The sequence below is a fragment of the Lates calcarifer genome, linkage group LG4, assembly GCF_001640805.2.
Source record: "Lates calcarifer isolate ASB-BC8 linkage group LG4, TLL_Latcal_v3, whole genome shotgun sequence".
Classification (NCBI taxonomy): Eukaryota; Metazoa; Chordata; class Actinopteri; family Centropomidae; genus Lates; species Lates calcarifer.
The window spans coordinates 23,756,202-23,779,736 of NC_066836.1; the positions used below are offsets into that span (position 1 = coordinate 23,756,202).

At 40.0% G+C, this 23,535-nt stretch overlaps 1 protein-coding gene across 1 annotated transcript; it reads left to right on the forward strand.

Moving 5' to 3' along the window:
- The first annotated feature begins 164 nt into the window (after nucleotides 1–164).
- Nucleotides 165–23,527, forward strand: si:ch211-267e7.3 (ADAMTS-like protein 2). Its single transcript, XM_018679635.2, is given in 21 exon segments — nucleotides 165–393; nucleotides 4,659–4,748; nucleotides 5,123–5,226; nucleotides 8,779–8,854; nucleotides 9,007–9,109; nucleotides 9,885–10,030; nucleotides 10,250–10,373; nucleotides 11,543–11,623; nucleotides 12,005–12,180; nucleotides 13,450–13,861; nucleotides 14,617–14,685; nucleotides 15,176–15,542; nucleotides 16,182–16,282; nucleotides 16,867–16,993; nucleotides 17,762–17,975; nucleotides 18,804–18,959; nucleotides 19,115–19,285; nucleotides 19,409–19,585; nucleotides 19,775–19,873; nucleotides 19,875–19,929; nucleotides 20,806–23,527. Coding segments are annotated over 21 exon segments (3,090 nt in total). The 5' UTR covers nucleotides 165–300; the 3' UTR covers nucleotides 20,955–23,527.
- The last annotated feature ends 8 nt before the right edge of the window (nucleotides 23,528–23,535 follow it).

Here is a 23,535-nt window from a genome sequence, read left to right on the forward strand (position 1 = left end):
ACAACCTCTGAAAAATAGGCAATACAAAATAGGTCAAGGAGACCTATAAGTATTGACTTAACATCTATAACTAAAACCGACAACAACCACAAAACAACCTAAATAAAAATATAATAATAAATCAAGTGTGGGTGTCTTGTGCGCGTGCGTACGTTCGTGAGCGCGAGCCAGACCAGAGGGCGTAGCTACATCAAAAGGGGGTCGAAATGGGAGGAGGAAAGAGGGCAGAAGGAGAGGAGTTTGGAGGGGAGCGGAGGTAAGGGGAGGGGGAGAGTTGTCGGTCCATGACATGAATGAACCATGTTCGGTAACGGAGGGTTAGCTCTCCCGGTTTGCTCCTTTCTCCTGCTACACCTCCCGGTTCTCCCGCTAACGAACAACTGGCCCATTAAGGTAAATAGCTCGCGGAATAGCAGTTTGTTCACCTCACAATGCTGTATGTATCCATTTGCAGAATGGTTAAAAGTTATCCAGGGGGACTAGGTAGTTTGCCCCAATGGAGAGTAGTTACTTCACAAGTCTGTCACTTTGATGCTGCCTTGCCTGTCGTTAAGGGCACTGTCTAGTTTTCACTTTAAATGAATTCTAATTCCAGCCATTTTTCAATTCGGCTAAGTTATAATCAACCTAGCAACGACAATGTCTGAGCTGAATTTAACTCCATAGAGAAGTTCGAGCTTCGAAAACCCATATAACTATAGTGAAATTGTGTATGTGAAGGCAAGCTAACCGTTACTTAATGCGGGAATATCACTGTTCTCCTCGGCGAACCCCGTAGAAAACTTGATACTCTTGAATTAACGCTTGGGGGATGCTTGGACGCATGTTGCGTCAAGGAATGATCGGTGACGACTTGAAATACGGCTGTCTAAGATGTGTTTACATTAGACGATAAACAAGCAGTGAAGTGACACAAATGAAGTAAGCTGTAAATGGTGTTTGGTGTACCCTTTCTTCAAACCAGTTATGACGTTAAAGACGAAGGTTGCCCTAAAATAAGTATTCAAATCAAACCGAATGACAAATGAACGTAACCTCTTAAGTGTGGTTTATCTTAATCACCAGACTAAAATACTTTCTGAATGGGCTAAGATGTTTGGACTGTCATACTGCCCCCCCATTCAGCTTGTGTGTTTGTTTATGATGGTGCGGCTAAAAACAGCAGCTTTGTTGAACATGACCATTTTATACATTGGATGTAACAGAAGCAGTGTTTGCAAATGCAAATAAGGTGAATAAGAAGTTCACGTAAGACCCTAAAGTGTTATTTGTGTGTTCTGTTCTCACAGTTTTGTTGTCTGCAGAGACTTGTGTTTGTCTCTACTGTACTCCCTTCCACCCTTTATTCCTTTTTTGTAGGAGAAATAAATGCTTCAGTCCATTCAGACATAAAGAACTGTGGCAGTAGCCAATATTATCTAGGTTATTAGAAAATCCTGTACTGTTGAGGCCCACACTTACATTGGACATTTTTTCAGTTTTTTTCAATTCCTGTTATTGATAGCTTGGTCCACACACAGTACTTCACAGGTTTTGTTGATTTTATCCAAGCTAATCAAGTCAATATTTTAAATTTACTCATCTTTTTGTTGTTGGGAAAATTGATTTGTCTCAAAATGCAAGGCCAAAATGTTGAAAAATATTTAGCAATGTTATGGACAGTGATAAAATCTGCCCCTTTAACCAGTGCAAAAGGGTTCAGTGCTTTTTATGTAATCCTGCTGACAAATAAACAAACAAACAAACCAACAGACAAAGTGGAAACATAACCTACTTGACAGAGGTAATAAGTGTCAGCAAAGCAAACACATTGACTCCAGTGTCAAAGATTCCAGGACAGAAAACATCTCTGTCTTAACATTGGAAAGTAACATCACTGACCACTGGCTGTGCTGTTCACTGTGGGCTAAATGAACTGCTCATTGACTAACAGATTGATATGCTGTCTGACCAGAAGGCTGACTCTGACTGTTAGACTGTGTAAAGAAGACAATGTGGTGACAGCCAGCGAGCCTATCAGGGTGACTAGGGGTCTCATGGTTGAAACTCTAAACAGATGAATTACCAAAGACTGTGCAAACAATTGTTTGCAGACACGTTTTGTCTTGGCTTTGATAACCAACAGCATTCACAGTTCTTCCTTTAAATGATAAACACTTCTTGGTTTCTATGCACATGAATGAACTGATTTTTCATGCTCCTGAGACAGCTGATAAAATGCCCCATATTTGTCTGGTTAGCACAGATTTGTAATTCAGTGCATTCATTTCTGCCAATGAAAGAAAAAACTGTTTTTGATTTGAATTTGAGCTTTGTGGATGAAGTTGACAACAGTAAGCAGTAAAAAAGGAAAGTTGTGTAGTGCACACAACAACTGGCATGACATCTAATATACTGTTTTGGCAAGATTATTAAAAGACTCTTCTAACTCTTCTAAAGCATCTTCTAACACTGCTAAAGCAGTCCTTGCATTTTATTACACACAAATGTAATGTACCATAGCAACAGTGAGGTAATGCTTTCTATTCAAAGGTTTACATTCATTGCGGTAACATCACTTAGTTTGAAATGGTAGTCATTATATTTTCTATTAAGATGTGAAGAGATGAATTGCTTAATTGAACTACACACACCTTTTATCCACATAACAGCTGTGTGTGCTGCAAACAGCTTTGAGTACTGAGCAACAGGCTAGTACTATAAAAATGTATTGTGAAAAATGTTAGTGTGCTTTTTTGATTCAAGCATCCGAGAGCCACTTAAGAAAACTAGCCCGTCTTAATTTTATGATCAAGGAATATTGTCTGAATAGAATAAATCTTCAGTTTTAGAGATATCAACATTTTCACTATGTATTCATATGCATGCATTTGTTTGTTAAGTCAAAAGAGACTCCACACCTGAGCTATAATGGGATTTTCAGTCCAATAATGCTACCTTCACTGAATCTAATTCGTAAAAGTTTAACACATAAACAAATATTTCAATGAAATCCCTTAAATTTGGTTAATAAAAATGGTTACCACGATGCACTGAGTTGGACAGTTAACAGTGAAAAATATATGTGTCAGTGCTGCCTGGTGGACAAACTATATAGTGGTTCTAAATCACCATTGATAATTCTGTTCATATACCTTGATATAGATGCATCTAGAATAACACAGTAATGGCTTATAATATCAACCATGCTGATAGTGGCTGGGCTGTATTTGTCCAACCTGTTCAGAAATGTGGCACTAGATTTAAACATTTAATTTTAAAACTGTAATTTAGTGTTTGGACTTGGTTGGTGTTTGTTGATCCATGAACAGTTTTATAAATGGTCACTTCTATGTTGATGCCTATCTTTAATTTTAAGAATAGGCTGTTCAGCAGTCTGGGTGTACGAGGTCCTAATTTGATCTTAAACCCCCAGTTTTTTAAAGACTATTCCACAGGTAATCTCTAGCCCTTCATTTGAATCATCAATGCACTTACTCTTTTTAGTCTTAAAACACTTTGACATCTGCCCCATTGTCAGTCTTGAAAAAAACAAAAAAAAAACAATTGCCACTACTTTGTAGCTTTGATAGTACTGTTACTGTCCTTTGTCTATATCAGCTCACAAATATCCACACACACACACACACACACACACACACACACACACACACATTATAGTGTGTTTATGTGTTGAATTAGCCAGAGGGTAATCTGACAAAGTAAAGAGCTTGTGTGGGCTTGTTTAGGACCCTGCTGAGACAACACAGTAGTGGCACTTTGAGCCTGGATGTGTCTGTGTGTTTGTCAGTTAAAGAATTAAAAATACCACCTTACTCACTTGGCACATGGCAAACCAGAACTCCACTTCCAGCTCAATATGGGGATTTTCGGATTTGGCCATTTTTAATTCTACATTTGCACAGATGGTGTCCAAATGCAACATTTACTTACTTTTAATTTACATCTGGATAAATATTGTGTAATAATGTTTCAGGGACCCTCACTGAATCTTCTTACCCCAAAAAAGCTAATATTTGCTGATGTGCAGTTTCAGTAATGATTCTAGTGATAACCTTCTCCACTTGCTCACACAAGCAAGATACTGTTTGAGTGATGACAACATGAATCACATTTTTTTTAAATATACAGTATTGTATACCAATGTACCAGTGGCTTTCAGTATAGGAGTTATTCAAAAAGTGAAACATTGTAATCTTCAGTGTAATGTTGCTTAATGAATCATTTCAGAGAGCATCAGCTTGTTTCCTCAAGCCATGGAAACAAACTATATAGCCAATATGACTGATGATCCATTGTAAATTAATACATTTTTGTGACTGACAGCCAACATCTTATTAAATGCAGTTATTGTCATCATCAATCTGCACGTAAAAGGTGCAACTAACATTTCTATTTTTGCACCTGCTGGTTAGTTATACTGACAAAATAGAACACCTGTGCTGTTTAATAATTAGTTTATCACATGAAAAAGGTAAACTGTCTTTTTAGAATGCTGTAAATAAATGGACATAGTTCATGTCAAACCCCAAACTCAGACTATCTTCACTTTTAAGCTGTGAGACAGAAGCAGCTATAGTATATTTTACATTAATACATGAACACATGTTCCAAGTTCATGTATATATGTCTCTGTGTATGTGGTGTGTGTCTGCCAGGATAGAAGTGAAGGGAGGGTGGAGCAGCGTAACATCCATCTACAATCACACAGCCATGGAAGTCTGAATGTCAGACAGATGAGCAACAAGGTACTACAGTTACACACTCACACTCATTTTAATTTGTTTCATCATCTCTTTTGTAATTTAAGTTTCTTGCCAGGTGACATATGGTCTCCAGGCTCCACCACTGCTTCTGTTAATGTTTAGGCTATAAATGGTTACCATTAAGGACGGCACACACCAGCTATGCACACTTTTTGCTGCTATTGTTTTCAGTATAAGCCCACACTCTGGTGGCAAACAAAACCCCATCATCACCTTAGAGGTTTCTCTTGTCCCAGTTATGAAGACTGGTTAATATCCAGTATACTCCCTAACCCCAACTTCCAAACTGGAAATTTGACACCTAAATTGAAATTACATGCTTGTTTAGGTTGTATCACACTGTATTTTTCTTCTAGGAGGAGGTGTTTCAGTGGTGGGGTGAGTGGTCCAGTTGGTCCTCTTGTTCCAGGAGCTGTGGAGGAGGAGTGAGGAGTCAGGAGAGACACTGTCTCATACAGAGGTACTAATATGGATACACGCACACACACACGTATAGATGGAAAATAATTTCTAATGTTATTCTCCTTTCTCAATGCAAGCATAATCTCAGGGTGCAAGCACACATGAAAGTGACCCTCTGTGGTAGCTCAGACTAGACACAGCTTTATTGTCAAACCTGAGATCCAGGAGGAGCAATGCAGATTCTGTCGTAGTTGTGGAACAGCTCCCCTTACACAGAGAATTTTCATGGGAGTTTACCCAACCAGTCTACATGTGTTTTGTGGACTTGGAGAAGGCTTATGACTGTGTCTCCCGGGAAGTTTTGCTGAGCAAGAGGGCAAAGCTTTTGATTTACCATTTGAGCTACAGTATGTTCCAGCCCCCACCTACCATCATGAGTTTTGGGTACTGGCCGAAAGAATGAGACTGCAGATTTCTTCTGTAGGGTGCCAAAAAGAGTAGGCCAAGCTACCCATACTAAAAGACAAATCAATTTCTTTATTTTTTGAGTAAGTGGAGCTCTGTGCATGGCTCTCTGGGTACGGCAAGGAGCTCAGACAAGCAATGAAAACCATTGCTCCTTCACGTCGAAAGGAACCAGTTGAAGTGGTTCAGGCATCTGCTCAGGATTCTTCCTGGGTACAATCCTTTGGAGGTTTTCCAAATACTTATACCTATACCATATTTTCTGGCTGTGCCATTCCACCCACCTCAGCACAAGTGTGTTAATATGAAGCCAGAAAATGACCCAATAGGCACAAGTGGACTACTGGCTGATTCCATTGTGGTTGAGTTACAGTTGTTGGGTTGGTGCAGGCAGGAACATAAGGAACATAAGCTTGTATATTTGATAAGACACAAGGATGTACATGTAAAGATATATACACAACAATAACACACTGTAGAGGAGTGAGTACAGACACAGCCGTATACAGACAGAAGATAGGTAGAGTGTTGACAGAATGTGTGTGTTTGTAGCCATCTTGTTACCTTTGACCTTCCCTTGTCAGACTTGCGGATGTTTCTGTCAACTAAGATTAATGCTGCTCTGCCCTTGCTGTTGGCCCTCTGTGTCTCCCCTTTTCCCCTTTCTTTCTCCTATCTTTGTTCCTCTCCTTCCCATTTTCTCTTGTCATGTCTGCCCTTTTTACTCATCTTTCTATTTTTACCTTTTTTCTCCTCTTCACTCCTTTTTACCCACACTCTGCTACCTTTCCCTCACCTTGCAATTCATTCACCTCCTCCACTTTTCTCCTCTCCTCCTGCTTTTCTTCTGTCTGCTCTTCCTCTCTTGTCCTCCCCTCATCACCCTCTACCAATTAGATGTGACACTCTCACATAGTGACCTCCCGCTCACCTCTTCCTGCTGTCTCTCCTACTTTACCATCTAAACAGTGTAGGAGGATGGGCTGAAGAAAGAGAGACATAGATAGGCCAACGAGGTGTGTGTGTGTGTGTGTGTGTGTGTGTGTGTGTGTGTGTGTGTGTGTGTGTGTGTGTGTGAGTTGGGGGTGGGGTTTGGGGGGGTTAACATGGTAATGAAAGACAGATGCATTAACTCTGTGTTGGAGTTCTTTAAGTCCTCCCCAACACACACATACAGAATTAGAATCATAAGAACATAAACTGTCACTCTCAGATTTTTCTTGTTACAACTGCTGCAGACACATGTTACTTGTTGCAAAATGTTGCTAACGTTTGAAGTTCTGGGACCCTCAAGATGCATTTCCAACAGCTGGTTTCAACTGAATAAAGAAGTCCTCACTCCCTTGCTGTCAAAAAAATCCAAAGTTGTTCCTGTTCTTCAGATTCAGCTAATGTTGATCACATTTCGTGTTTCCCCAGAAGACATAAATGTATGTACTTGCTAGTATGTTCACACGGCCACAATAGAAAACTTTAAACAGAAATCTTAATGCCCACTTTTGTGCAAAGTTTATCATTTAGCAGGCCCATTGTAACATCTGATCATAGCTTATCATTTATTTTCACTTTCCAGTTTGAGTGAACACAAACATTTTTAGTATTATCTGGTAAATTTTGTAATCACATTATAATTGTTATGTCACCTATTCGAGAGTGTAGAAGTGTTTCTCAGTATATTCTGACATGCGCGATGCAAGGACAAGAAAATGGATGTCAGTGTATAAAATGGAAGACTGTAACATCAGCATCAGTCAGTAGCATTTTAAATGTGCTGTGTGAATTTGTGCCAAGTGTATGAGAAGTGTATATAAGTAGTATTTGCTCATAGTGGCAGCTGCTCTAGCTACTCATTATAGAAACAAACTTTTCATCATGAGCCCTAAATGTCAGTGAATCACTGTTTATTCTATGAGCTCTTTCTTCGTAATGGGCAAGTTGTCACATAAGCTGCGTGTGGGCATAGTAGACTGTTTACTTGAGGAAAGGTTTCAGGAAAAGATGGTTGTTGATGGTAACATTTCTTTTTGTTCTTTTTTCCACTCTATTTTCATACACCACGACGCCTCAGCTCTTCAACTGACAATCCTCAGGTTTAATCTTTACAGGCTCTTTGATTCCTTGCCATCATTAAGAGATACATATTTAATCCAGCATATACTGATAGGCAGGTGATAAAGGAAAACCCAACAAAGTTGTTAAAGTTTAGTTCAGCCTTCAACACAACCATCCCACCTGATGATGAAACTGAGACAGCTAGGCTTGAACACCTTCCTCTACAACTGGGTCTTGGACTTTGTCACTGGGTCAGTCCAAATCAGCAGGTACACCTTCAGCACCATCACACTGAGCTCGGACACTCCCCATGGAGTGTGAACTCAGCACACAACAGCAATAATGATGAAAACAGCTTAAAGGGAAGACTAATCTACTAGCAGCATGGTGTGAAACCAACAGCCTTTCTCTAAACAGGGAAAATGAAGGAGGTTATCATTGACTGACCACACGCTACTGACCATCGATGGCACCACTGTGGAGAGGGTCGGCAGCACAGAGTTCCTGGGAGTACAAACCACATGCCTTGTTAATACCTGGCATTGACATGCAGTACAGGTGTGAATGCAGCCAAGCTGCACTGAGCAAATATGTCCTGCTACACACTGAAAGACTGCCTACTCAGCTGTCATCCTCTGCATAAGAAGAAGTACATACTCAAATAGCATAAGCCGGCTATGTCCATGTATTACAGTGCAACAAACACCTTTGGTTTGGCTCTGGTTTGTCTGGAACTAGATTTTCCTGGATTTTTCTTTGTCCTTTTTCATCCTTTTTCCATCATACTGGACTGTTTAAAACATCAATGCATTTGGTCTTTGCAAATAGAAATAATATGTGTGTTTATTTACATATAAAGCAGAGAAGTCAGATCTGATCACAAGTGATCACTTAAGATGCATGTGGAGATGCATTCTATTGCCAGGTGTGAATAGGGACTCAGCCCACAACTTGCCTTCTCTCCTATGTCACTGTGTTGGTTATGATGCTGAAGACAATGGAAATGTATTACTTTGTGCTACATTTTGTGTGTTATCCATGTAATACAGTGTATTAACCATATTATGTGTGTTGTATCCTGTCTCTGTCTCAGGCTGTCCACCACACAGAACATAAACAGCTCATATTGTGTTGGCTCTCCTAAACAGTACCAGCTCTGTCCAAACAAGGTATGATGCTACATTGATATTGATACTTAGGTTAACTGGAAGAAATCTGTAAAACACTCTAAAAAACTCTTGTCTTGCTCAAAGTGTCCTTTAAACTGTAGGTATCCTTTTCTGTGTCTGTGTATGTTTTTGTGTGTTGTTGTGCTCTCCAGCCCTGTCCCAACCCCAGTGTTAGCTTCAAACAGCACCAGTGTTCCCAATTTAACTCTAAAGCCTTTGGACGAAAATACTACCAGTGGATACCTCTTTATCCAGGTACAATAGCAAACAGTCTCTCTTTCATCTGTCTATCTGTCTGTCTGTCTGACTGTTTCTCCGTTCAGGCATCATTCTTTAACCCTGTTGGTTCAAGCCTTGGTATGGCCTCTCCTCATTCTTTTCTAGCTTTCTATACTGGACGTGGACATTCATAACTTGCATGTTGTCCATTTTTGAATAAATGAAAGCACATTGTTGCAAAATTGTCAGTTAGGCATCTGCTGAAATTTGCTCAGTCTGGCTGCTCACAAGGTATTAAAAGCAAAATTATGTGACTATTTTACCTTAAAATAACAGCTTCAAAATCACACACTGACTTGTCACGGGGAGAATGGCACTTCTTTCATTGCCAATCTGCACCCCAAATACCTGTTCTTGCACTATGTAACTTGGGTTGAGCAGGTATGATCTCCTGTGAGGAGTGCATAACGCCTGCATAAAGTGTATAATGCTTTACAGCACTACATCACACACAGAAAAAACTAACTGTGATTCTTTCTTTCATTTATCAACCCCTTCAATAAATTTTGTTTTTGTTGCCTGAGTGGTTGTTGCCGCTGCTTAGCAAAAGTTACATAGTGTTGCTTTAAGTCACAATTGTTTTTTTTATTTGCTCTCTTCAATTAAGGCTGCACTAGGCAACTTTGCACCTTGGCAATCCCAAATGATTACCAGATGTAACTAACTGGAGTTTGCAGACTGAATTATTCTTAAATCATGTACTGTCATGTCAATAAAGTAAATATCTTTTATTATGTAATTTCCTATGTAGCTGATTACATCAGCATCTCCAATAAGCCATGTGACCTGCAGTGTACAACCATCAGTGGTGAGCGACAGCTCCTAGTTCCTGCCCACGACGGTACATTCTGCCGTGATACTAAATTCCATGGAGTCTGTATTGAGGGAATATGTCAGGTATTCCAACCAAGGACAAGTGGTGTTTTCATTTTTTTTTAAGATTTACTAATAATTATTATATGTATTCAATACAGTGCAATTAATATTTTGTTTATAAATATTTACACTGATTTAAAGCAAATGTTTCTTGTTAGTGAGAAAAACTGACTGACTGAATGAATGAAGCCACTGAGTAAATAACAACCTAAATGTCTTCCATGTTTTTATCTCCTGCAGCCTGTAGGTTGTGATGGGGAGCTGTACAGCAGTAAGACAGTGGACAGATGTGGAGTATGTGGAGGCAATGGGGCATCATGCCAGCGCATCTCTGGATCATATAGGAAGGCACTCACACAGTTAGGTAACACACACACAAACACACATGTAGACAGACTGTGTGGAAAAGTATTAATTACCAGTTTGATGAAAGTCAGGTTAACTGATGGTGAATCTGATTACACTGGTGGAACAATGCTGAATATGTTGGATTCACATTCAAATTCAAACACTGTTTTCCACTTAACTCTTGTGGTATCGATCCATGCAGATATTTTAGTGTGATTTATACAGCTGCCATTGAAACTTTTGCATTTAGAACAATACAATGGAAAATTCTGGAAATAAAAGTGTCAAAAAAGGACATTTTAAAAAAAGAAACTGAAAAATCTGTGGATTATCCTCACTAACAGGGCAGCATTGTTTGAATTTTTCAAACATAAGTGTTAAGGCATGCTAGCTGCTTTGGTCCATGACTGAAATAACTCAAAAAACTACTGGATGGACGGCTTTAACATTTTGTACAGACTGGTCCCCAAAAAATGAAGAAAACTGACTTTGGTGATTCCTTGACTTCTCCCATAGCACCACCTGCAGGTCAGAGTTTTCATGTACATTTTCACCTAGAGATATTAGTGAAATATCTCTTAAATTACTTGATGGGTTTGGCAAGAGCTTTGTACAGACATTCATGATGCCCAGACGGTATGTTGTAATCACTTTGGTCATCCTCAAGACTTTTCATCTAGCTCCATCATCAGATGAAAATTTCACTTTTTTATGACCAAATACCTGCAAAACTAATGGCAGTCCCCTCAGCCTGAGCTTTGCAAATGTTGGCATGCTAACAAGTTAAACTAAGATGATTATAGTGGTAAACATTATACCTGCAACAGATCAGTGTGTTTAGCTTAGTACAGCCTCACAAACTCTAGAATGGTTGGAAACTCATGAGTCTTGTTAATGCTTTGATCAACAAAAAACTAAAAATCAATTTCCCTCATTGCATTGGCCCCAAAATACTAGAGTCTCAAAACTCAGAGCATAGTATAAAAAATCAAACTATCTGCATGACTAGAGTTCAGTTGGAAACTATGTTTTTGATGGATACTGATTAGCTTAGTGTCCCAACAGGGATGTGTAGGACATTTTAGCCATGTTAGTGTCTTTTGTTTCATGTGTCTTTTGTTTCACTGATGACAGTTCTCATTAGGCAATCCTGCCTGTGTTTAAAGTAGGTATTTTTGCCATCAGGCTATGTGTTCATCACCAACATCCCAGCTGGAGCCACAGACATTCAGATCATAGAGAGACACAAGACTGAGAACATCCTGGGTGAGAACCTACAGCTTCTTTAAGGTCAATATACTATGAAAGTATGAAATCACCAGTTAAAGCATAAAAGTACCACTGCAACAGTTGTTTTAATGTGTTTTTTAATAATGAAATTATAGATGCTTTAATATATCCATGTGAAAGCAGTTAGACTGAACATGATCTGGACCTATATTTATGAAGACTGCACCAAGATCATTTTGGTCTTTTCGTCTCTTGATAATTTCAGAATTAGAATTTTCAAAACAAGAACCAGTAACTATATTGTATTGTAAAAATTCATCTTGAGATTCATCTTTCTGTAGGTATGTTCGGGTTCTGACCCAGTTTTAGAGTATCACTTTCTTAATCCCTCCCCATCATGGTTCCCCTCATATCTAGCCCTGTCAGATGAAGGTGGTCATTTCTTCTTCAACGGGAAAACTGTCTTTGACAACCCTCAAAACTTCCATGTGGCAGGAACAGTGTTTAAATATCGACGTCCAAGCAGTGTGTTCTCTGATGGGCTGGAGTACATCATTGCCCAGGGACCAACACTGCAGGGCCTCAATGTCATGGTATTACACTCACATACACAAACACATACTATGAGGTGTCTAATGATTCAGCCAACTAACACCAAACACCACATTAGCACTAAATTAAGATGTCTGACCAAACCTCTGAACGTGCAGCAGCATTTTTCATAGACACACAATGGAGGCATTACACCATGTGACGTCTGTGTCATGCTGACAGTGTCATTTCATATAGATGTTGAATTTACACAAATTGACAGAGCTTGTGCATGTGTAAAATAAGATGCGTGTACATGTAATCTCAGATGTTCCCATCTGCCAAATCAACACACTGCACCTTTGATAGATATCAACATAACAAGTACATAAAGTGGAGAGCATGTCCTGTTTGGTGGTTCTCTTTTTTCATGTTGTTGTTGTGAAAACTGGTCAGTTTATTATGTCTCTGCACCAGCATATTTTCAGGTTGTCCGTTTGTCTGTCTGTCCCATTCTCAATGAACGCGATATCTCAGTAACAGCTTCAAATTTGGTATGAACATTCACTTGGACTTAAAGATGAAGTGTTTAGATTTTGGTGGTCAAAGGTCAAGACAATTTTGGCCATAACTAAAGAATTCACACACTAATTAACTGTCAATAACTGTTATTCCTCCTCTGCCTTTGAAATTAAAGTGTTTTTTCATTACAGTATTGGATTAAAACTGGTAATGGAGGCATATTTTACAAGTCTTCCCATATTTTATTTCCCAGTGATCCACTCTCTGACAGCCATCTCCACTGTATCTGCAGTTCTTCTGTCCAGTGTGTGTGCTGATATTCCTAAAATGAAAGAAGATGACAAAAAATAAATAATAATGTTATATTTCACATTGATCTATGTCATTATATGGATTAGGCATGTTAGAGTGTAGGTGTGTAGGCATTGCAGCAACACACCAAATATGACATGTGCTCCTCTCACAACATGTAGCTACACACACACACACACACACACACCTAGATATCTATCAAACTGTGATGTGCAGTGTATCGAAGTGGCATTTGCTGCTGTTCACAAATGTACATGTATAGCCATAGCAGGCACACTGTAAATGTACTTGTGCTTAGTGGGCTGAATCATTTGACACCTCATAAACATGCACACACACACACACACACACCACACACACACACACACACACACACACACTCACACATTTTGTAAATAAAAGTATCTGTGTTTATTTTTACCTATAAAACATGATCGAATTACATGAATTGAAGTGGTTAATCAATATCAGTATAATTTTTTTCCTTGTGCATGTAGTACTACAACTTGAACGGAAAGCTACCCCATATCACCTACGAGTACACCATCCCCCTTAAGTCTTATGACATGACTGCTGCAGAGGGCGTCACTACAAGTCCTGGCCGCTCCCATCTCAACTTCACCTATAATGTGGTAAATGAGGACGTGAGAGAGGGTCAGGTTAATTTCACCAACCACAGCAGAGGGAGCACGACATCTTACCATCATTACAACACCCAGTTGGTAGATGATGACCAATCAGATATCCAGCTGCAGGAAGATGAGGAGGAGGAAGTTGTGTGGGAAATCCGAACACCCAGCCCTCCACCGCCAGCAGCCATGTTGGTCTACAGACCGGCTGATATCACCAGTCATGTGTTCAGCCTCAATGACGTGGAAGAGCAGGGACCTCCTGCACCATCTGGCTACCGTGAGTCAAAGATTGATCTGTCTTCTAATGATTAACTTTTTTGCTTTTTAAAATAGTATTTGATAACAGTAATATGAAACAGGTTTTTTGGGATGTCCAACAATTCCAGAGCAATGTATCTTAACCAGTGGCTGCTACTGCTGCTTTGAAATTGGTATTTTTTGTAGCCCACTCTTTGGTCTGCCCTTTACACTCATGCACACCATGGATTTCTGGATATTAGTATTTGAGGGTTGATAGTTTTTTCATAAGACAAACCAACATTTTTGATAAGGATCTCTGACATGTTTTTAAGGAACTGTGACTAAGATGCAGTATGTACTGAGTGAGACATTTTTACTTATTAGTGCTTACTGGTGGACAAAATATGTAATGGTGACATACACCCCTTGTTTTTCACTGGCCAACATATATACCAACATATATCTATGAGAAGCTATTATGACTGATATATTGTCCTGGATGATTTGGTCTGGATCCAATGTACACCTGGCCAATCGCTGGTGTAAATGTCGATTTGACAGACTTGGAAAGTTATAGATTTGATGCTTTCAGACACTCATACATTTTTGGACTGTCCAAGCACCTCTTTTGGAGCATGTACTGGCCTTAACATGAGCAAAATGTTCACTATGTTGTTTCCCATTGTCCTGTGTCGTAGTGTTATTGGCCTGCCTGTCTGTCTGTCGTTACTATACTGTATCTATCTATTTGTCTCATTGTCTATCTTTTTGTTATTCTGTTCTTATGAACAGGGAGTTCCTCCAATTCGATTGATGAGCCGTCCACTACTGATGATAACACTTTAGTGCACTCTTACCCAGGTAGGAAAGACAAATTAAGCTTTTTTAAATAACTGAGAGTTTAGCATTTTTTGAAAATTATTACATAGACCAAAAATGCTGTGCCAGTGACAGGCATTATGTTATTGGGTGCCCATCCTTACTTACATCCATCCCTCCATCCCATTCTCTCATCTGGAGGCATTTGGCAAATCCTTCGCACAAAGTGACTGGGTAAGAGAGGAATAAAGTGACTGGAAGAGCACTGCCCTGTTTAAACATAGAGACTAACCATGTCCTAGTAATTCCAGCAATTCCAGCAGCTGTACTTGACCTTACCTCCATGTAAAGAGAAAATAGATTATAAAAGTGACCAACAGAGACAAATAAAATCTAAGTTTAGTTTAGTAACTTTTTAAAAAGTAAATCCTAAGATTAAAAATACACAGTACATACATTTTTTGTAAAATACATTAGTAAATAAGTTTAACTTAATATTTAAATAATAATCATTTTTTATGTCCATTCACAGGTAGTCAGAGTGTTCAGTCTGCACCCTTGCCTGAAGAGGCTCCATATATGCTGCTGGAGGACCTACAGTACAACCAGACAACCAACACACACCATCCCACACAGTCAAACACATACTCTGCTAAACACACACTCACTGATAGTGATCCACATTCACCAGCACAAACACACGTGGAAACAGTGTCCTCTGCAGACACAGAAACACACAAAGACACACAGTTGGAAATACACTCAGATATGCTCACGGTTACTGACACACACTCTGTTACACACATAGAAATGGAACCTGGCAAACACTCAGACACACACACAGCCATCTTGGTTCAGCTGCAACAGGTGTCTGCAGTCCAGGCAGCCAACACAGAGAGGTATGAGGGAACAGCTGTGGAGAAGATATTTACAGACCACTGATGCTGTGAGATGTAATTCACTACACATTTATACCATATAATGTTTAATGGCTTCAGTCTTTAGTGCTTACTACATTACACTCTCATAATCCTAATGATCATTCATTTACTCTGTGCTTAGCAGTTTTAATCAGTGTATTAACATGTACCAGGTTATAGTTGGCTTGTTTAAATAACCTAATTTCTTCAAAGTCACATAAACAAGAAACCTGGTTTCCGTAATCAGAGGAGGGAATTAGAGAAAACAGATTTGTTTGCCATGTATACAATTAACCAGGTTTCTGATCAGTATTTCATAAATGCATGTGTGCATGACAATAGAGTGCAGGCAGGGAAAGTAACAGTGAAGCAGCTGGAAAATCATCATTACAGATCATTATACAGAATCATATGTCTTTGTGTTTACAATAATAATAATCTATAGTCCAACTGAAACTGAAACCAACACAAATCAGTCTCTGGTTTGTTTGTAGCTCTAGTTCTTTCTCTCAATGTTTACAATATCACTTAACATACTTTCTGTATGAATTTTGTAAAATGAATGAGGAAAAACATCAGGTTTCAAAACTGTACTTGCCTGTCTCTGTCTCTGTCTAGCAATGACTTTGATGTGGGTCTGGACCCAGATATTAGTCTGGCAGACATGTATCGCTGGAAGGTTTCTGCTTATGCTCCATGCAGCTCAACCTGTACAACAGGTAAACTTATATGTACTCATATGTATGATAAATGTGTATTGTTATGCAAGTACTAATATGATAATACCCATATTTATCCAATTTGAATCTCTAATAACACAGCTTGTGAAAATTGTTCTGCCATGGCTATAGACAATATTTATGTTTGATTGGCTGATATTGTAGGTGCCTGTCAAATTGCATATCAGATGTCCTCACTTGACCACAGACAAACATTGTTCCAATTAAGTTTATTAAAATGCAGGTAACCATAGCAACCCTCTCGCTGCATTACCAGTTAACAGTCATTGGTGAAACTGACCTAAATGTACATAGATGACACAGCTTCTCTCTTTTTCTTTGGTAAGTGTCCCTTGAATTGTAGTAGTATGATAAACATAATGAGGTGTAATACCAGAGAAAATAACGGACCAGAATTCTTCACTTCTGCCTTCACTGTTATCATCTGATATCAACTTGTGCTTCCTGTTTATCTTCCTATAATACACACAAAGAGCTGTACATGCATCATAGTGCACATAGACTGTATGTTGCTGATCTATGTCTGCAGTCTGTGAACACTGTGTGTCTGTGTTTGTTACCAGGAATCACCACTAGCTATGCCCTGTGTGTTCGATATGATGGTACTGAAGTGGATGACAGTTACTGTGACTCTCTGACCAGGCCAGAGCCCACACATGAGTTCTGCACTGGAAAGGAATGTCCTCCAAGGTTCTGCCTTTTCTAATTTAACTTACTGACAAACTACACATAACAAGGTTTACTAAAGTCTTTGTAGTTTAGCAAGGTTTCATTCACAAATGGCAAAGAAGCGATGAGACACTATCTGAATTTGTGTAGTTAAATTTAAAGATGCAGAAATTTAAAAGTTAAGATTCCAAAAGTAACAATGGCCTGCATGTCCAGAAATTAATTGAATTAAAGGGTTTATGTATCTCAAGTCAAAGCCCCTAAATTTTATCTGCTTTATTTCAAAGCTTTACATACCGTTGTTGAGTCATGCAGACCTAGCATAGTAGTTTCACTTATCTTACAGATTTTTATTTTCTTGAAAAATTAGCAAGGATTTGCGTAGAATTTGAACATTTTTGACACTGGTGATCCCCAGTGGTAGTAACAAAAGAGACACTGACAGGAAAGCACGATCACCATTTCCATGTTGCCATTGAAGTGACTTGAGGATGCAGAGATGATTGAGCTGAATGCAACAATAATCTGTACATTATTAAATCTCACTGGCATTTTTTCTACAAACAAGAAACTATGCCATCACAAAATCAAAATGCTACACACAGTGTCTTTAATATGTTCTTTAATATTATAACAAGAATGTCATACAGAGGTAGAAATTTGAAATTTTGCTAGAAGAAAGAATAACATCTCTTAATGTGACTGAAATGGTTTTACTAAATACCCCTGAAGTATTATTAACTGTCTGGAGACCTCGCTAACTACACTATCTCACTACTCTCTCCTCAGATGGGAGACCAGTGGTTGGAGTGAGTGCTCTCGAACCTGTGGTGAGGGTGTTCAGTACCGCACTGTGCGCTGCTGGAAGATGCTGTCACCCGGTCTCGACTCCTCTGTCTACGATTCATTGTGTCTGTCACATGACCTGCACAAACCTGCTAATAGAAAGGTCTGCCTGGGCCAGAGCTGCGGACCACAGTGGGAGGTGTCTGAGTGGTCAGAGGTAACACAGAAAGCAACAGTGTATTGTTTCTGATGTTGTGATGTGCAATGATGTTGATGGTATTGTCATCAAATTCAGATTTGGATACCATCTTGCTGTGTGATGCCTTTCAGTGTCCGTATCAAAACGTGAAAATTGATTCAGTAGCTGAAACAAAAAGTTTAACCTGACACTAAACTGGATTTGAAATCTAAAATCTCAAACTTAAAACAAAAAATGATGAGTGACCCAGACATCCATCTATTTCTATACATCTATATGAATTTCTGAGCCATGGGGAAAGTAGAACAGCCAAAATGTCTTTAGAGACTTTCCTGCTCTTCCTGGATTTCCAAAAACAGAGGCAGCTAGGAGGCATCTTCACTAGGCAAATGAACCACCTCACAGTGTTGTTTCGTAGCTTTCTCTACCACCACATACCATTACAAGGCCTGCATTACTGAATCCAATGCCAACACCTGGCCCTGACCCATGGAACTGACTTCTGGCTACCTGACCCCCTCCATCTTACAGTTGATGAGTCCTGAAGTGGTTCCACTCTCCATTACGAAGCTGTGCCCAGCTGAGCTCCAGTTCTCTGTGTTCTTTTCAGATTTTTGAAACAGAATTTGTCAGACCCTTCACAGCATAAAGTACCAGTGAAGCATTGACAGTAAACACAGCAGCACAACTGTGCAGTGTTGAATAAATGTTCCTCAATGCAGAGTGCTGTAACACTGATACCAACAGATGTGAATTTATGGGCCATAGAAAAAACTGATTTCAAATTTCTATAACATGACATTCAGTTTGTTTTTTGACATGTGTGTGTGTGCGCGTGTGTTTTAGTGTTCCGCACGTTGTGGCTCTCGGGGTGTTCGGACTCGGGAGGTTCGTTGCTCCATGGAAATGAGTTTATGTAACAAGTCCTCTCAGCCAAAACAAAGTCAGGAATGTGAGGGCCCACTCTGTGACAGAAGATGGACAGTTTCTGACTGGGGACCTGTATGTCTAATAACACACACAGCTTTAGCATAGTATACACACACACTGGGCACATACCAGAACAGGCATTTTAATACTTCTCATTTAATACTTAGTTAGCAAAAATCATAACTTCAGTTTTACACTTAATTTCCAAATGTCTGTATTTGTGCCAGTGCTCAGGTGTGTGTGGAGAGGGAAGGATGGTGCGTGCAGTGACATGTCGATCATCAGGTGGGCTAGTGATGTCAGAGGAGCAGTGTGATCAAGCACTGCGCCCGCTGGCCATCCATCCCTGTGGTGACAGAAACTGTGCCGCCCACTGGGTCGAACAGGAATGGCAACAGGTAAACAACCAGCCTGTGGAAGTTGCATTTCTGACAGGTCTTTGACAGTGCATGTCTTGCCTGGGTTCGGCTCAGTCCACACAGATATTTAAGTTGTTTTCTGTTCTGTTGTGGGTGTGTCAGTGTAACGCTACCTGTGGCCGTGGTGTGCGGTGGCGTCAGGTGGTGTGTGCTGGGCTGGAAGATGGTGTGTTCAAAGAGTTTCCAGATAGTAGCTGTGACCAAATCAACAAACCAGAGACCAGCTCCTCCTGCTTCCAGAGACCCTGCTCCAAATGGTTCACTACATCATGGTCCCAGGTAACTTTACCTGCCTGTATGCCTACCCTACTGATGCATCAACCAGTGCACTACCACAATGATCTACAACCACGGGTGGCTACCTGTATATTTTTTAATGTCAAATAAATCTTGTGTTCTTTGTCCAGCTGTCTGATCATCAATAATATATAGACAAAAATGAAAAATTCTGCCCCCCCATCTCCCCAGTGCAGTAAGACCTGTGGGAGTGGTGTCCAGGTTCGAGAAGTCAAGTGTTACCAGGGAGAGGAGCTGGTAACCAGGGGCCACAGCTGTGACTCTGCCCTCAAAGCCAGAAGCCAGACAGAGCTGTGAAATCCAGAGCTGTCCAACAGAAGCACCAGGTACAAAAACAAAACACAGTGTACGCATTCACTGGAACTGATGCAACATTTCAGTGTACTTTCAGCTTCATTAGTGGAGGGTAAATTAACTCTGAGATGCGTCACTGTGAGAAAACACTGCCCTAATGGATTAGTTGGAACATTTAGACTTTTTCCTTTTCTTACATACTGGTGCAGCACATGTCAGTTCTGAGTCATTCAGAGCCTGAAGACAATTTCTTAATGATTTGAAATGTGTAGAAATGACAGTTTAAAGCTTAAAGTGTTTGAAAGTTTAAATAAGGTGATGACTGAGCTGTTCTGCAAACTATAGCATCTAGGCAAGATGTATTTGTGGGATGACGGCATAGCTAACTGGCAAAACTTCTAATGACTGGCAGTTGAGCAAGACAAGCATGAGCAGTGCTAATGCAGCGCTGCTGTTTGTAGTTTAGTTTATAGTTTACAGTCTTAGGGGCGGGGTTATGCTGAGTGGTGGCTCCAGTGCACCATTGAGCCACTGTTTCAGACCCGCCCATAATATCCTGAGAATGAAACTGATGAAAAACTGTGCTATAATACAGAGTTTACAGTCTTTAGACATGTTTTCAGGAACTATTTTCAAACATAAATAATGAGTCTACAGACAAATCTCTGAATTTGCTTTACACAGACTTTAAAATAAATGGAGGAATCTCTGTCAATTTCCTCTACAACCACTCATCCAAAAACCTTTGCAGCTGATGCTGCACTTCATCTGGTCCTCAGCAATACACCTGCAAAGTTTGAAGTTGATCTGATGAGCGGGTTTCGAGAAAATCAAAGTACAGACAGAAAGAGATTCTTATGTTTATAGTTGGATTTCATCATTTTAAAGGCTTTTATGTGTTTATCCAGCAGCGGCCCCAGCAGCATCAGTAGCAGTGGATGACTCATGCCAGGATAAACCAACGGCCAACTGTGCCCTAGTCCTAAAGGTGAAACTGTGTTCCCATTGGTACTACAGAAAGGCCTGCTGCCAGTCCTGTAAGGCACCAAGACCCTGAAGTCTTAACTGTACCCTCTCACCCTGACCCTCATCACCAACCACTGGTACCAACTGTCACATTATATTCTTATTGGTGCTACACAAAAGCCTGCTGTTAGCAGTGTATGGCCTCAGGACATCAACATTTACCTTATTATCAACCTGTGGTCACTGCCTTCTACTTGTCAATGTTATCTCTTTACTCTTATTCTCTCACACCTTGGATTGGCCCTAAAAGTAAATCCTTGTTTAAGGAAAACACTATTACAGTAAAGTAGTTTTGCAGGCAGAGCACAATTCCTCCCTCACAGCTGTATTTTACAACTGGACATTTACCTGGAGCACTGAAAGCTAAAACCTGACACAGTGTGCAAAGCTTTAGCCTGCTCTCTGTGATGGAGGCGCTGACCATTTAGCCAATGTGTGACTAAATCTATTCATGGACCACCTCCTCCCCAGACAATGTGAAGATAGACTAACTCTGGACAGACTGGGATGTCTGTTAATCTGTTTACTTAACTCCAAATCAGAAGATGCAAACAGTTTTGATAAATATTCCTCCTCTAGTGTTTATTTCTTCCACATTTAGATCCTTCTCACTGTAACACTCACCATTTTTAGGGCTAAAATCCCTCAAAGTCCATTCACCTTTCAATTCCTGTATCCATCACTCCAAGTAGCTCCCATCCCTTTTTAAACTGATGTTCTGCACAGTACATGTCTACAGTCTGTCCATCCCCTCGCTTCTTCTCAAGGTGCCATGTTTCACCCTGAATGAAGTCAAAGCACATGAAAGACATAGGCAACTTGTTAGTGTGGCAGCAGACCAGGACACACTCAACAGGGAAACATTGCAGCTCAACCCCCTCAGTCTTGGTCCAGTCCTTCCTGCTATACATACACAACCTCACACAGAGAGTTTGGTCAGGCTGTACTACTAGTGCCATGCTGATCTGTAACTATGCTCTTTCTTCTGCCACTGACCAGCTAATCCAAACCACAACTTCAATTTGAAGACAGAAGAGCAAACTGCTGCACTTCTCCTAAAGAGGGAGTTTTGTACATCCAGCAGGTGCTCAAAATGAACTTTGATGTAGCAAGTGAAAACCGGCTCATTGTCACTTGCATCTAGACTACTATAACATCAAGACAGGCACCAGTCATTGGTAATTAAACAAAATGTCACAGTAACTGACAAAAGAAGTTAAAATACTTTTGTTTATAAATCTATTCAAAGTAGGACGCTGACAGTAGCTGGGTCACAGATGCTAAGACTACATCAACAACAGGACACTCACAGCAAACACCGGCTGTGTCTGGGCTTCACACAGGGGAACATACATGGGGGTCATTCAGAGATGATCATTTGTCTCTTTTACACTTGTATGTACGGCTTGTATAACATGTATGTTGTTGAGATTTGGGAGTTGTACACCTGTGGTCTCCTCTACCACACTTCACCGCATAGGTTCACAGAGACATTTATGTGAATCTTCATAGAAGCACAAGTGTAGCTTCAGTCTAACATGCAGAAATCAATTCCACCTCTCATAAAAAGTGAACATTTGGGGAAATATACTCAGAGTCACATGAGAAGATCAACATCATTTCATGCCTGCGTGTCAGGGGTAGAGATATGTCCAGGATGTTTTTAGCTGAGCTTAGCACAAGGAGTTGAGGAAAAGAGAAACTGCTAGCATAAATAGAAACATTTGGATTTGGATTTCTTGATCAACAGCTGAGTGCCATGACTGTGTGCAGCATCTCAAAAGTCTTGCTCTCATTGTAATATGTGCATAACTTCCAGTGACTGAGCAAATCCCAGGTGGCTTTTAGACGTGTCTTTAATTAGCTAACAGAGAGGATCAAGCTTCAAGGATAAAACTATTTATCTTCTCATCAATCTCTGGGAAAGATGGCACAGTAATTTTTCCAAAAAAGATGGAATGCTCTTTTGAAATTCGAGTTTTAATTATAAGCAATCCAGGGTACTAATAAAGACTTTTTCCCTAGAAGGCATTTGAACCGTCAGAAATAGGAAATAATGAAGTCATTGCAAGTGCTGGGAATAGTAGTATCTGCAGTTCTGAGAACCTGGTCGTACTCCTGTAGAAATGCATCTCTAGAGTTGCTGGCTTAAAAATATAAGAATAGTACAAACACAGCACAACACAAAAACAGGAATGTGGTACTGTACCAACATGGCTGCCAGTGAAGATTGTTAGGGCCAAACTCATCTATCCAGTACACTGTAAATAAACTGCATTCATGTGGTGCCTTTCCTGTCACGTCACCCACTCAAAGCGCTACAGGTCACACTCTCCCATTCACACACACATTAACACACATGCTTGTTCTATATATAGAGAGAGCGCTGTAGCGCTCTAACACACATTTGGGGTTCAGTATCTTGCCAGAGGATACGTCGGCACAAAGATCGGAGGAGCCGAGGATCGAACCAGCCACTGTGTAAACATGACTGTCCCTCTCCCACAGTGTTGTTTACCTGTTGTTACACTGCCCGCAGAGCTGCTGTTTTTGTTTACTGTATCTCACGTAAAGAATAAAAAAAACGTCTGTTTTTGACAAGAACCTGTGTC